General features: G+C 38.4%; 3 protein-coding genes across 5 annotated transcripts; all 3 read right to left on the bottom strand.

Moving 5' to 3' along the window:
• Positions 1–1404: 1404 nt before the first annotated feature.
• suv39h1a (SUV39H1 histone lysine methyltransferase a) lies at positions 1405–4055 on the bottom strand. Its single transcript, XM_067412682.1, has 6 exons — positions 3967–4055; positions 3651–3796; positions 2866–3525; positions 2480–2626; positions 1847–1976; positions 1405–1725 (listed from the first exon to the last, which is right to left on the bottom strand). Exons 1-6 carry the CDS (start codon positions 3983–3985, stop codon positions 1592–1594), a joined length of 1236 nt encoding a protein of 411 aa, XP_067268783.1. The 5' UTR covers positions 3986–4055; the 3' UTR covers positions 1405–1591.
• Positions 4056–4372: 317 nt separating this feature from the next.
• On the bottom strand, positions 4373–7356 carry si:dkey-16n15.6 (organic solute transporter subunit alpha). The gene is made up of 7 exons (XM_067412683.1): positions 7221–7356; positions 6570–6721; positions 6422–6495; positions 6157–6312; positions 5939–6050; positions 5414–5666; positions 4373–5294 (listed from the first exon to the last, which is right to left on the bottom strand). The coding sequence occupies exons 1-7, from the start codon at positions 7285–7287 to the stop codon at positions 4861–4863; spliced, it is 1248 nt and encodes a 415-aa protein (XP_067268784.1). The 5' UTR covers positions 7288–7356; the 3' UTR covers positions 4373–4860.
• A 2125-nt stretch (positions 7357–9481) lies between these two features.
• mapre1a (microtubule-associated protein, RP/EB family, member 1a) lies at positions 9482–14745 on the bottom strand. 3 transcript variants are annotated; one of them, XM_067413839.1, is made up of 9 exons: positions 14602–14719; positions 14442–14483; positions 13988–14155; positions 12200–12345; positions 11885–12086; positions 11126–11167; positions 10649–10761; positions 10406–10558; positions 9482–10299 (listed from the first exon to the last, which is right to left on the bottom strand). In XM_067413839.1, exons 3-9 carry the CDS (start codon positions 14106–14108, stop codon positions 10249–10251), a joined length of 828 nt encoding a protein of 275 aa, XP_067269940.1. In that variant the 5' UTR covers positions 14109–14155; positions 14442–14483; positions 14602–14719; the 3' UTR covers positions 9482–10248. The 3 variants fall into 3 exon arrangements, with proteins under 3 accessions (XP_067269940.1, XP_067269939.1, XP_067269941.1); XM_067413838.1 differs by lacking the exon at positions 14442–14483 and having other exon boundaries at positions 14602–14745; XM_067413840.1 differs by lacking the exons at positions 11126–11167; positions 14442–14483 and having other exon boundaries at positions 9483–10299; positions 14602–14745.
• Positions 14746–14856: the final 111 nt, after the last annotated feature.

The following is a 14856-nucleotide window of genomic DNA, read 5'->3' on the forward strand; positions in this document are numbered from 1 at the left end:
CAGATTCCAGGAGACAAGCCCATTCCGCCCGTACAAGGGCATTCCACCCTTGATGACGTCACCCAGACCCATACTCGAAAAATCTTTGCGCAACTTGTGTGAAACCGTAGTATTTTTGGCACAGAAATACTCCATCAAACGTCCAACTTATTTTTTTTAAACTTCGTCCATGTTTAGCATTGGATTCCAAGTAAAGCCCAGTATGCATGAAACAGCATTTCACACGCCCTTTAATTTCTAAACAGATTGCCATGAGTAAAACAAATATGTGGTTTCTTGCTCTGCTCCTTCTTTCCGATCTTGGTCATTTGCAAGAATGGTAAATATTTACATGAGGATTTAATAACATCAGATTGTACCAGGGTGTATCTGCAGTCACCTCAGATACTGCAATCTAAAATTGACAGAGAGGTTCCATCGGAATTCAACAGTGAAGTGCTCAGCAGCATGCGGTGGATGAACATTAGTCCACCCGGCGTGAGATTGGCCATGGTTAGATGCTCAGACCATATGTGTGAGGTCAACTGATTAATGTTTGCCAGTCTGCGCTTAGTGAGGTTTGATCCACAGCAAATCCAGCAAATCCAATAAAGGCAGCCAATCACCCTCAGACCCATGTTAGACTGAGAGAGGAAGAGCATATCAGGGAGTTATGTATATAGTTAATTTAGGTTTTACCAAGGAGAAGATAGGCGTACGAAAGAGCAATGGATATATAAATGAACAGAATGGAGACTGAATGAAGACTTCAGCAGAGAGAGAGGGATGAGGAAAAGTGCTGGCCTGGAGGAATCTCACCTCCTAATGGCAGGTTAAAGCTGAGCAGAGCTGACTTTCTGTCTGGCCCAAGCAGAGAATTCAGGCCACAAATCAAGCAAGGCCAGATGAGTAGGGTTCTACTGCAGCCTATTCTCATATTCACTGCACAGATGTGTTATTTATTGCCATTTTATCTTGTATAGCTATAGTACAATACATGCGTTCAGAAAAACAGCTTTGTGTTTTTGTGGCTTACATTTCTGGAACATCTGACAACTCAAAATACCATAAATAACTAAAGTTATCAATAACTACCTTTTTAGGATTTTTTATTGAGTGTACATTTCCCTTGTTGACATTTCATCTGTAAATTTTGCATCACGTTGAACCAAAAGTGTTATGAATACAATAGCACCATCTGGTGGTAAATGTATATTATATATATATAATATACATTTTTGCTTATATATATATATATATATATATATATAAGCAAAATATTAATTTTATGACAGAATAAAAAAAGACAGAATAAGTCATTTTAAATGTAATTTAACAGAATCATTTTATAAATCTAATAAAAACATAAAATCATGCATGTTCATTGTGGATAAATTTTTTTATTTTATTAAACAGTCCTGAAAATGGATTGGAACATACATTTAAATTAATTTAAATAATCATACAAGTCATACATTACAGTGGTCACTAGCAAATGCATGAAGTTAAAATCTATTATATTAGTATATGTACACAAATTCCATGAAATGTGTTAAGAATCTTGACATATATTGATGTCTGTCATAGTATCCATGCTTTTGTGCAAGCTGGATTAAAACAGATATTTCCGGCAGTTTTTCATTCCACACTTGCACTCCATACGGATCCGCTTGATGGGTGATCCTTCAATTCCAGCCCGACTGAAATTGGAGTCCATTTTTTCACTCTCTGCATCTACTGGATCAACTGCAGCAAACATGAGAAGTATACTTTAGGTATTTACAAACATACATGAAATATTTCTTTCCCTCGTTATATTAATAGACAAAGATGTAATAAAAGGACAAATAAAAAATAAAAATCCCACTGGTCATTTTGTAGTCAAAGGTGAGCTCTTCTCCTGCTTTGATCCCTCGTTTGGCAAAGAATGCAATTGTGGGCAGTCGCGCATCCAAGTTCTCAATAAACACATTATACACCTGCAAGTTTGGATTGCACTGGAAAAACAATAATAAAGATATAGATTAATGAATTGGATGCTTTGTGAAGATAATGTTATAATGTTAATTTGGCAGCACACTGCGACATATTTGCTAAACAAAAATTCGCAAAGCACTTATTTCTGTTTTTAATACATTTTAAGGCAAGGCAAGTTTATCTATATAACACATTTCATACACAATAGTAATTCAAAGTGCTTTACATAGAAAAGGTATTAAAATAATCTCAACATACGTATAATAAATAAAAAATTCAAATCCTAAATCACTAAATTCGGGCGACCTCTGTCTGGTATAGGAGAGATCAAGGGTCAGGTTTGTGATTTTACTCTAGAACTTTTTAAGTTAATACTTTAAGCATTTCATGATTTTCAGCAGCCACTACTCCAGACACATGTTCACAAATACATAATCCTTCAGAATAAATGATACCTTCCATAAATGAATATCAGTTACTTGATAGACAGCCCAGATGATGTGTACAGCTAGTTAGTGCTCACGCTGTGGTTGACAAAGTGAGAGATGTTTCCATAATAAGCTGCATCGATGGTGTAGACGTCCTCCACATAGTCCAGATCAAACAAGTAGGTAATGCCTTGCTTATCGTAAATCACTCCTCTCCTCTCTGCTTCCTCTGTGGTGATAATCTGATGCAATACACAATTGACAGCTGGTCAGTAACCAACATTCACAGAAAAAGAAAAAAAACAGGGTTCCCCAACATGGACTAATTTAAAGGGACAGTTAACCCCAAAAATGGGGTCTAATGTAGTTTTGGACACCACTGACTTTCATTGTATAGAAAAAAAATCTTCATATTTAATATTGTTATTAGCCTATAATATATTGTGTGTTCGTACAGGAACTATCCATTTAACTTGCTTACCTCTCCGAGATACTCCATAACGAAGCTGTTTTTGTAAATCCTCTGTAGTGTACGCACTCCCCACCCTCTGCTATTTGCTGTTTTGAAGATGCACAGGTCATACTGAATACCTCTCTGTACAACCCTGTTTGCACAGTCAGGACCACATCGGCACATGGAGTTACACTCGTAGATGGGTATCCCGGGCATAACTTTCACCTGCCTGCTGTCATTATACGCCCTCCGATGCTTCAGCAGCCCTGGACAGCAGCCATCGATCGGCTGAGAGATGCAGTCTTCACACTCGCAGCCCACTGTCACTGCATTTACATCCACTCCTTTCCCTAACTTATTGTCATTAATGTAAGTGAAGTTTTTAGGAGGTCCGTCCAGGTCGACCTCATTACAAACAAATATGCGCCCCTTGTGCCTACAGGTCTGGTTCATGAGGTCTTCCCATTTTTTAAGCTTCATACGTTGCTTGGCCTTCTGGAGGAGGAAAGACACGATGGGGGCGGTCAAAGACTCTGAATTGAGCGGTTCATTTGCCTGAAGCAGAGCTGCCTTCATGTCTTCTCGGAACCGGTGCAAGAGCATTGGGCATTTAAGGTTTTTGAGAGGCTCCCATGTGTTTTCTGACTCTGCATAACCCTTCCACTTCACCAGGAAGAACTCTCGACCCTGAACAGGCAATTAGATGAATCATGTAAATTTCAAATATAAAATATGGATAAGCCAGGAGAAGAAGTTGGAGCCACAAATGACTAGATCACAGTTGTTCATGCACTGCATACTTAATAACTCACCTTAAGTTTTTTGTAGTTAAACAAATACTCCACTTCATAGTCATTAAAGTTGTTCTTTGTCACACTCAACTGTTTGCAAACTAGTCTTTTTCTGCGGCACAGAGCCTGGAGGTCCTCCCATGAAAGTTTACAAGACACCCTGCAATCTTAAATCATATGTAAGGGGCTATATAATTCTTAAGAAACTGCAACCTTTCATACGTATTTAGGCTATGTTGTTTAGTCATTGCGCACGTTTATTCGATACTATTCATGTGAAACGTGTATCTTAACAGCAATGTTCGTCACTATTTGAAAAAAGCTAAATAAATACTACCTTTCAAGTATTGCGCCATGTTCGCCTGAATCACCTCGCCTGCTGCAGGCTGGATTCCCAACACTGGGGGAAAAACACGATATACGGCATTCGCGTTGATGATTGGTCGCGTTGTAGCTAGGAGAAGAATACCTTATGTTCATTGGTCAGTCCTGTTAACCGCGCGTAACATGAGTGTCAAACATAGATATAATGTATTCCTATGTCAAAGATGTCAACAACTGCAAGCGAAAACTCATGTTTATAGCTTTATTACTTTTTATTTGTTTTTTTCTTCATTTTTTATTTACTTTTTTATTTATAATATATAATTCTAAAATGATAATAAAAATTTTAAAAAAATATCCCAATCCTTACTGAAAAGTATTTTCACTTGTTACAAATCGTGGAGTGGTTTGCATAGAAACGAAATTAGGAAATAGACCTTATTCAGGGTAGGCTACTGCCATTTTTGTAATGAAAGCAAAGTTGTTGGACGTGAACTACAATAAGTGGGTAGAACCTCCAAAAGGGGGCAGGGTCTCGACACACAAACTTTCGCCATTGGCTCTGGCTTCAGCAACCCAATCCCTGGGTTTGTCCATTTTCAACCCAACCTGGGCTGCTTTTAACCAAGCATTTTTAATAGTGTAAGTACGAGCTTTGACGTCACGGCCAAAGGCATATAGCTTCTGGTTCAAATGTAAAAACTCTGGGGGGCTACAAATCTTTAGCCTATGGGAATCAGTAATAAATTATTGTGTATTTTTTAACTGCAGGTGTTATATTAGAAATTGCACACACAAAAAAATTGCTGGTGAGTTTACGATTCAAATGGCATTTGTTCTTTGTTTAGTTTCATGGGCCCCAGTGGTCATATGAGTCATTTGTACATTTTTCTCTCTTTTTTTTCTTCTATACAACAGTAACATCACCACTGTCGATATGGTTAATTTCAGCACTGACAGTAATTGTCGGCATCTCCACACTCATGGAGTCCTCGGGTGGTGTAGTATGTCCTTTCTCCACGTTTGCTGCATTTTGTAGCCTGTGCTGTAAGGGAAAAGGAAAGCGGTCCAGTGGTGCGTGTTCAATTTTACAGAGAGTGTCTTCACTGTCGCTGTTGTATCCAAGGTTAGAATGGCATGGCTCATCCTCTTGAGAAGAGAGCTGCACAGCTATTGGCAGCTCGTCTTCTGTCTGAATTGCCTTTTCATTGAGAACTCTTATGACATCAATCTCCATTTCTTCACCCTCATCATGAGAGGAGGGTTCAACTTTCCGGAATGTGTAATGTGCAAAGAGGCTGATGCAGAACATTTCCACAATTACAGAATAGTGGTAGATTACTGGCAGAAAGACAAAATGAGAGAAAATCATTATTGTAATAAAATGAAAGCAGATGTGTTACAGTTTGCAGATCCCAAAAACCCTTGGAAAATCAAAGGAAATGTTTTATATTTCTTACATTGAGAACGAAACAGGTCAGAGAAGGGAGGAGTGCAGGGGATGACATTCAGCGCACCCATGGTCTCCAGAATTCCACTCTGTAGTCCACAGAGGACCAGGACAACAATGATGCAAATAAACTTGGCTCGAACACTGTATTCAGGCAATGCCCTTTTTGAAGCTTTGTAAAACAGCAAGTAGCCGTAGAAGGACAGAAATGTGGATACGGCAATGATGGCATTGACATACATGTTGAGATTAACCGAATTCACCTGAGAAAGAGAAAAAGATTACAAAGTCCCCTAAACCAACAACGGTGAAACTAATACTAATGCTTTCCTGAGCACCAAATCGGCATAGAAAAGATTTCTGAAAGATTTCTGAAAGATGTGACTGCTGAAATATATATATATATATATATATATATATATATATATATATATATATATATATATATATATATATATATATATATATATATATATATATATCACATAAATATTACACTATAGTGAGCTCAAAAGCAATGGCATATTGTACTTACATCACCGTAGTCATATTGTTCATCTGTCCAGAGGACAAGAGTGAGGAAGAACAGGATTGTTCTGACCACAGAGAGCTGAAGAACAGCAGCCATCATCCACCCCACACTGGTCCTAATGAAGAAAAAAAGGTTAAGATTCCACCATTATAATAAAACAGTCCAGTTATTATAAATGAATGTACTTCAAGTTAAACATAGGTGTATGTGTGATTAAATACTTGTTAATGTCAAAGAGAGGAAGACAGCAGCAGCAGCAACAGGGGAAGGGGTTTGGAGACACCTGCTCCCCTGCTAATACCTCCAGCATGCGGGCCTTTCCACCGAAGAAGTCTTTGATAAGACCCATGAACTTCAAGAGTGTAATGGAGTGATATCTGCCAAGAAATGTTAAACATTCCATACAGATGACTGGCCATTTGGATCATTATTTTTAAATTTGATAACAAAACATGCAAAACAACATTGGAAGTCAAAGTCACTTACAGAGATGCAATGAAATTGCACAATGATGAGGAGCGAGGAACATATAGTGCAATGATAGACGTCATCCCGAAGACCTGTCAAAGAAACAAAATGTAAAAACAAAGTAACTAAAGGCATTATATCAAATAAATACTGATTGGTGCTTTACTGGATAAATTCCCAGGATCCACAGGCTAAGATGTCTGCGCCGCTGAGACGGGACATGACGCAGAAAAAAGCCGATCTCCTCCAAGAAAAGAGCAAGCAGCAGCACAGCAAACACAGCGGGAAGGAGGAACAGCCAGAGATCGTTCTTGATTGCTATAAGCAGAACAAACAAAACCACATTCTTAAAAAACAAAGATTTCAGCAAATAGTTCTTAAAAGAATCATTTTTACAATCTAAAGAAGCTTTTTCCACAACAAAAATCCTTAATGAAATGGAAAGCTTTCATGAATGTTAAAGGTTCTTCATGGAACCAATGATGCTAATAAATAACCTTTATTTTTGAGACTCAAAAATACATAATTTCCCGTCCTGGTACCCATTCATGTGTAAAAGGGACATTTAGTCCCCCAAGCTCAGAGGCACAATGCTATGCACAATGGGGGAACAATGCTAGCTGACTTAAATAGCTCTGTAAACATTGTTGACAGATGAGCAGTTTCATCTGTGTTATCTTTTTCAAATATAACCATATCCATTGCTGTCATTCTCCAGGGAAAATGACATTTAACATTGTAACACGGATTATAAGCAGCAAACAGCAGAGCTTGATTCGATACGCCTTTCATCATCATGTTGTGTTAAACCTCTTACCTTTAAAGAACTCAGATGACAAAGGGATCCCACCTCCCATGAACGTGCAGTTATCCACCCTCCCCATTGTTCAGTGAAATCTGAAAGATTTATCAAACACAAAAATTTCGATTGGGAGCCCTTAGACGTCAGGATCCAAATAATCAAATAGCCTAAGCACACGCTTATTTCTTATCAATCAAGGTGCAAAACCCTCTGCAACCAAAAATTGTGGACGATTTAGATAAATAGGCAATTGTGTGTAAATAGTTATGCCAAACCTATACCATGGGTGGCTTCTTATTGCCTAAGGGATGTCTTTCTGAGCTCATTTATTAATGATTGACTTAAACACAGGTAGGGCGCAGGTAGAGGGCCAAGTCCATCTTCCCACAAGTCTCAGACAACCTTTCATTTATTTATGTTTGGAAATACAGAAATGCATAAACATTTTAATACAGTTCATAACAAAATAACTATATTTGAAGGACTAGTGAAATAATTTTAAAATTTGTATCATTTACTTAAAATTAGGCCTATAATGTCAGACATGGGTTATGTTTAATGTTACACAGGGTGTGTCTAAATAAGCTCCCTAGTTCAGTAGTCAGGGCACTGATGAGGGAGTGAGCCCATTGACTTATGTCCTGATCAGTGCCCTGACTACTGAACTAGGGAGCTGATTGATTGATACACTCCCACAGAAGAAAAAAAAAACTTGGTTGGTTACTGATTACTACATTTTTTTTTTAAGTATCTAGGATTTTTATCACTTAATTTAAAAAAATTTTTTGGAGTTAGAGGAATCAAAACAAACTATAAATGTACCTTAAGGGAACCCTATAAAGGAAAATCATCCATTTTAAGTTGTCCCAAACCTGTATGAATTTCTTTATTCATCTGAACACCATTGTATTTTTCTCTCTCCATACAATGGAAGTTAATGCAGGTCCATCAACGGTTTGGTTAACCATATTCTTCCAAATAGGCTATCTTCTGTTGTATTTAGCAGATAACCAAGTACACATCAAGGTAAGATGCCTTCAAAATGAGCATTTCACATTAGTAACACTTACGTTTAACAGCAGAAGAAAGAAATTCAAACAGGTTTGAAACAACTTGAGGGTGTATAAATGATGACAAAATGTTCCTTATTGGGTGAACTATCCCTTTAAGCGCATTGACGAAATATTTGGAACTTTCCGGGTTTGCGTGTTTTCACTGTTATACGATAGGGGGCACTATTTCACAACTTTTGAAAAAGTAGATAGACTTCGGATTAAAAAAAAGAACAGAAAATACGATAAAACATTGCTTATGCGTTGTAATGTTTGATTTTTTTTGTTTTTGTTTACAGAGAATGCATGCATGAAGCAAAAATAGGAGAGGCTATTGCATGTTCACATATGAATACAACAAAATATTCTGGGGGCCAAAAGTATTGTTAAAATTATAATAATGCTTGTGTTGGCTGGAAACTAAAAACCGATAGCGGGAAAATATATAATGTTTTGTCGGGATGAAACCTATGGATGAGACATTTGGTGCGCTTGAGTCAGGGACTTTTATTTTAAAATCCATGATTCGAAACTAATCCGGAAGTCAAACGGTAGATGCACTTAGTAAACATTAAGGCATAATGTCTTAAAATTGAGCATTTATAGTAAATGCTTTTAAATGGCTTATTCTTGTGACATAGAAAGAAACTGGTTTGCAGGAACAATTTACTGAAATTTAGAAGTTTCCGTTAATAACAGGTACGTCGGTGATGTGCATTACAATTTGTTCTGTTTAATATTATATGCTTCGTTTATTTTTCTGACCCGACCCTTTTCTTTTCGGATTAGGCCTCTTTGATAAATAATTTATCTTGATGAATTTTTAACCATAATTCGTTTATTGACTCAAAGATTGTTTTTGTTGTTGTATCTTGTTTGTTAAAATCACAATAAAAATGTTACAAAGCATCACATTTGATCACTAAGTCACATAGGGGTGAAGTCCGAGTAATGAATCGCTTTGAATTGTTTTAAACAGCTGTGAGAGTCAATAAATAACCCGATGGAGAAGCAGAATGATGTGGAGATGGTTCGTGAAGGGGAGTCTGGAGCAGCGGAGGCGATCGCGGAGCCACAGTCTCTCTCTTTCCCAGAGGTGTTCCGCATGATTCAAGCAGGGGAGGATGTTCCTGGACTCCAAAAGCTGGAGGTCAAACCTTGCCATGAACAGCCCACGGTTTCTCAGATGCCCAGAAAGTCAAAACCATGGGAAAAATGACATGTTTTACTAATAATAAAATATGGAAGGCACAGCACATTTTGCGTATGCAAACGTAATTAACACTTTGTTTGCTTTACAGTGACTTTAATACATGGCACATGAGTAGGCAGCACACATTAATGTAAAATAAAGCATGTTCAAGAAATGGCCCAACTTTGTCACATTTAGCATAATAAAAATGCCTCATAATGGTGGTACTTGCAGCTTAACATTTGCCCAGTTAAGATTAAATGAGGGCTATATCACCAGACTCAAACTCAAAGCCTCTCATGACTGTAAAGTGGTTCCTCATCGCCTTGCCTAATGTGCTTACAAAAGGTTAACACACATCCTGCTTATTAGAGGAAGTGATCTTCACTCACAACTGGTTATCAACAGTCAAATGTACAGACCAGAAAACAGATAACAGCAAAGGTTCTGGAGTATGCCAATACTCTGGTGGAACTAAATCAGAATGGCTTGCTCGTGTCTGAGTAGTGAGTACAATACCTTGTTATGTTTACTTGTTGCAAGTCAGACCTCAGTGGACTGCTTTATACAAACAGCCTTTGATAAGTACTTTATTTTTCATTCACAAAAATATTTTTTTTTCAGATGGTCAATAAAAAAAGCTGAAAATTCAAGGTATAGAACTTCCCTGAATAAAAAGACATTCAAAAGTCAAAGTCCAAAATGATGGACTAAAGGCAAGTGCAGCAGAACAGCAGGAATCAGCCAGTATGTGCATGAGTGTCCCGATGGGGTAATCTTTTAAAACAGTCACCCCTGATCAAAACTCTTCTGGTTCGCCCACCTCATTCTCTGGAATTACAAAACCGTCCTGTTGAAAGACAGGAAAGAAAAGAAGAAGAAAAAACAATCACAGATCTGAGTGGGCTGAAAAATGTTGTCTCAAACTCTCTTTAAACATGGTGATATACACTTACGTCTGTGGCATAGAGAATATCCACAATCCTTTGCAGTGTAGGATCACCCTCTCCCTCTTTCTCTTGGCAGATGAGCTCAATATTTCTCAGCTTGCCAAAGTAGAAATCCCTTTCCTTTTCCATGTCGGCAATGGTGGCCTTTAGGTCATTTATCTAAAAAATTATAAAATGATTATTAATAATATGATTAAGTGGAAAATATAATGCTTAAGTCTTCTTTTTTTTTTTTTTGTAAAGTCTTACCATCTGAGTAAGTGCTCCTTTCTCTTCATCACCACCGCCTGTTCCTGCACCTCGCATTGCAGCCGGAGCCGTCTTTGGTGCAGATTTAGGTGCTGTGGCTGAACGCTGTGGAGCTGAACATCAACAGGACATCCATCACCTTGTTATGCACGTCAAACTGACTTGAGGATAAGGGTCAATTCCAGCCTCAAATTTACTTGTCAATGGATGAATTCTTAAAATGGTTACATTTCCAATATTACAGCTGAAATAATACATATAAAAATAAAACAAAGAATCTATTTCTAGAATATTCCATCAATAAGTTCTATAGCCCCAACAGAGAACTGTGTGAATTGTTTTGAAATGTGCAATGCTTGAAAATATAGGAATCACCATAACGTGAATAAGAAAATACCCAGAAGAGAGGCAACCTAGTAGAAAGGTGAACAGGCAATGTGGTTTAACTACACTAACTGGTAGTTCTCAACATCTTACCAACAGGGGCCATTGGCTTTGCTGCAGGTGAGATGCCCGTGTCTGAAGTAAACAGAAAAATCCATGGACAGGCAATGTAAGGCTCCAACCATTCTCACACATGTAAAAACAGCTGAAGCATGTTTGACCGGCCCACTGGTGCATGACTTGGTCACACCCACATATTCTGGGGTCATAATCCATAACAGCTGCAGCTGCCATGCGCCTGTTATCATTAGGACAGCTAGCTTCCGACAATAAAGCTAGTCCCACATACTTCTAAGAGGACTATATGAACCCAAAAAAATTAAGATTTATGTATGCTGTTTTCCCCATAACGATATGCCTAAAAAGGCGGTAATTGGTATTGAGAACTTCCTCACTGCATCCGAAATTGTGTACTATCCGAGTAGGTACTACATTTGAATTATAACATTTCTCTACCGTTAAAAATGATGTTCTATATGGTATGAATGTAATCCAGACATACTACATCCACCATGTTGTCATTATCGTGTGAACTACCAGAGTCAGTTCTGTCCCTTCACCTCCATTCATAAATCCTCTCCCATGGCCTTGTGGGATAGTAAAAGTGTCCATTGAAATTGCACTTCAGAATCTCATCGGAAGTAGTAGGTCATCTGGGGACTTTTCGCCTACTTGTTTTTCAAATACTATGTATTTGGACATACCACGCTGATGGCGTACTGTTTTTCGCACACTAAACAGTAGAGAAGTATTCGATTTCGAATGCACCGCCTGTCTGTTCTGCCTCCTTACCTGCGCTAGGTTTCCTTGGCTTATTAGCCGTGGCTGCTGCTGCTGCTGGACTCTGATTGGCTGCCATTTCTTGTCCCTGTCGAGCTGCCACCGGATCATATTCCTTCCCATCATAGTTTGCGTCAAAGAACTTCTTAAACCACTGAACAAACTCAAAGTTGTCCTGGAACTTGCTTTTCACAAGCTTGTCAACAGGAATAATCTACACAGAGATGTCAATAAGCAAATTAGTTACGCTATACACATTGTAAATAATGACTATGTTGTGTGGCAAAACACAATGTGTGCTAATAAATGCAACTGGTTGATACATACTTTGCTAACACCCATCTTTTTGAAGCTAGCTTGAAGAAGTTTGAAGTTGTGGATGTATTCATGCTCATGTTTGGCCTGGAATTTGACTTTCTTCAGTGGAATACACGATGGGAACAGCATGTCCATGAATTGACAGTAAGCAGCACCTTAAAACACATTAGTAAGACAGTCAGCAAATAAGAAACATAATATAATAAAATCAGGCAGGTCCCAACCACCGTGTGTGTATATATATATACAGACACACTTAACATACAAATAACACTTCATTGTGTGACATCCCACAATTATAATATGTAATCGTTGTGGTCAAAATACAAACTAGGCTTTATGTTTATCTCTCAAACTCCGTCAGTAATTTAGGGTGCGTTCACACTTGTCATGTTTGGTTCGATTAAAACGAACCCTGGTGCGGTTGCTCGGTTAGTGCGGTTCATTTGAACATATGTGAACGCTGCCATCCGAACCCTGGTGCGCACCAAACAAGCGGACCGAGACCGCTAAAAAGATGGGTCTCGGTCCGCTTCCAAACGAACTCTGGTGCGGTTCGATTGATATATGAACGCAACACGGACCAAAGACATGTAAACGGACCAAAAACCGGACGTATAATGTCAAGATGCCACGCATAATGCAGCTGATTTGACGACGCGGAAAGATCGGTGTATCCAAAATGAGTAACTTTAACGTTAGAGGCAAACGTAGAGCAACGAGGAAGTGCCTAATCAATATTTGGTCAGACGAGCATGTTTCGAAAATGCTAGAAAAAACACACAAAAAGCATACCTGGCTCTTCTCATCAAAGTTCCTGTGTTGCCCATTATTAGCAGGTACAGACGACAGCGGCCGTCTCTGTTCTGCACAACGGAGGAAATCCTGCTGCTGTTTTGAATGTTTTGAACATTTTATGAGCTCTTCATGAGTTCTCAGCGGGTAAAAATAATGCCACATGTACACGCATAAAATGATCGCGTTTAATCCAGCACACAGCGTTGTTTTGAACATTTCATGAGCTCTTCATGAGTTCTCTGGTAAGAAATAATGCCAAATGTGTTACACGCATAAAATGATCGCGTTTAATCCAGCACACAGCGTTGTTTTGAATGTTTTTAACATTTCATTAGCTCTTCATGAGTTCTCTGGTAAGAAATAATGCCAAATGTGTTACACGCATAAAATGATCGCGTTTAATCCAGCACACAGCGTTGTTTTGAACATTTCATGAGTTCTTCATGAGTTCTCTGGTAAGAAATAATGCCAAATGTGTTACACGCATAAAATGATCGCGTTTAATCCAGCACACAGCGTTGTTTTGAATGTTTTTAACATTTCATTAGCTCTTCATGAGTTCTCTGGTAAGAAATAATGCCAAATGTGTTACACGCATAAAATGATCGCGTTTAATCCAGCACACAGCGTTGTTTTGAATGTTTTTAACATTTCATTAGCTCTTCATGAGTTCTCTGGTAAAAAATAATACCATGTACACGCATAAAATGCCCGCGCGTGTAATCCGCACACAGCATTGTTTTGCATGTTCGGTAAACGAGCTTCTACGTCATATAAGCCGACCAATCAGGTTGTGAGCGTCTCCCTGTGCCTTTGGTTCGGTAACTTTAGGTTCGCTGTTAAAAATGCCCGTGTGAACGCTAAGCGGACCAGGACTATTATGTTTGTTTTTGTTTTTTGGTCCGGACCAAACGAACCGAACTACAAGTGTGAACGCACCCTTAATGATGCTCAAGTTAGGAGTATGAAGGGACAGGGGCCGGACAGCTGGTCACTGACCTGAGCACAGTTGCTCGATCTTGGCATGGCTCATCTGTAAAGACTCGTTTATCCATGTGAGCATGTCATGGCGGCTGAGGTTTTCACTTGTCACTGATGTCGAGAACACGTTCACAGCCATGGCTCAGACAAACCTAATTATTTCAAGCTGTGGGAGGCACTTTGGTGCTAGAAAAAGAGGTTGAGTTAAGAGTTCAGGCTCATTTCCTTAAACACACATTCACACCCTTTAGCCCATCTACATCATCTTTACTTCCTACTTAATGTCACTTCAATGTGTGGCTTTATAATTATATCCAGTTTCAGGCTTGAAAGACATTACATATGGAATAAAAACTCGATATTTGTTTGTCTTTTGAGTAGAATGCCAACTGAACGCGCTGCTTTCATGTAACTTAACTCAAAAGTTGTAAACTAATCTGTCAGAATTATTAATCGTTTACTATTCATTTACCGTTGAATGGTTGATCCTCTTGTATAACCGTCTTCTTTTTAACTTTCGAACATTTAAATCACAACATTAAAAGGCAAGTAAGTTATCGTCCTAAATGAGCAAAATTACCATAAAGTACAGTTTTTCTGTGTCAAAGATCAAATCAACGCCTTTATCTTACATTTTGTTCTGAAAGTCCAAACTATGGTGGGATGTGATTGAACCGGGCTGCAGTTTCACCGGCGTGTCGTTCGTAAAGTGCCGCTTCTGCTGCAGACTGGAAAGAGACTCAAGGCAAGCCTGCAACCACAGCAGAAGCTTACTAACTAATCACAGATGTCAAAATAAAAGTCATCATCCGGCTATATGTAACAAACCTACCTAAATACTGCCATCTTTCAAAATAAAAGTAGTCAACAAAATACAAATCACTTTT

Source organism: Pseudorasbora parva, chromosome 13, assembly GCF_024679245.1.
Source record: "Pseudorasbora parva isolate DD20220531a chromosome 13, ASM2467924v1, whole genome shotgun sequence".
NCBI lineage: Eukaryota > Metazoa > Chordata > Actinopteri > Cypriniformes > Gobionidae > Pseudorasbora > Pseudorasbora parva.

Bases quoted from the DNA above. Each gene is read 5' to 3' on its own strand.
- mapre1a (XM_067413838.1), bottom strand. From the start codon at position 14,108: ATGGCTGTGAACGTGTTCTCGACATCAGTGACAAGTGAAAACCTCAGC. The intron at 12,346-13,987 runs GTCAGTGACCAG...ATGTGTTTTAAG, and splicing joins GATCGAGCAACTGTGCTCAG to GTGCTGCTTACTGTCAATTC. The intron at 10,762-11,125 runs GTAAGATGTTGA...GTTGATGTTCAG, and splicing joins AAAGCCAATGGCCCCTGTTG to CTCCACAGCGTTCAGCCACA.
- suv39h1a (XM_067412682.1), bottom strand. The intron at 3,526-3,650 runs GTGAGTTATTAA...TTGCCTGTTCAG, and splicing joins TTAACTACAAAAAACTTAAG to GGTCGAGAGTTCTTCCTGGT. The intron at 2,627-2,865 runs GTAAGCAAGTTA...GTATTGCATCAG, and splicing joins TTATGGAGTATCTCGGAGAG to ATTATCACCACAGAGGAAGC.
- si:dkey-16n15.6 (XM_067412683.1), bottom strand. From the start codon at position 7,287: ATGGGGAGGGTGGATAACTGCACGTTCATGGGAGGTGGGATCCCTTTG. The intron at 6,051-6,156 runs GTATTTAATCAC...TTTCTTCATTAG, and splicing joins CCTCTCTTTGACATTAACAA to GACCAGTGTGGGGTGGATGA. The intron at 5,295-5,413 runs GTAAGAAATATA...TCTTTCTGCCAG, and splicing joins TGACCTGTTTCGTTCTCAAT to TAATCTACCACTATTCTGTA.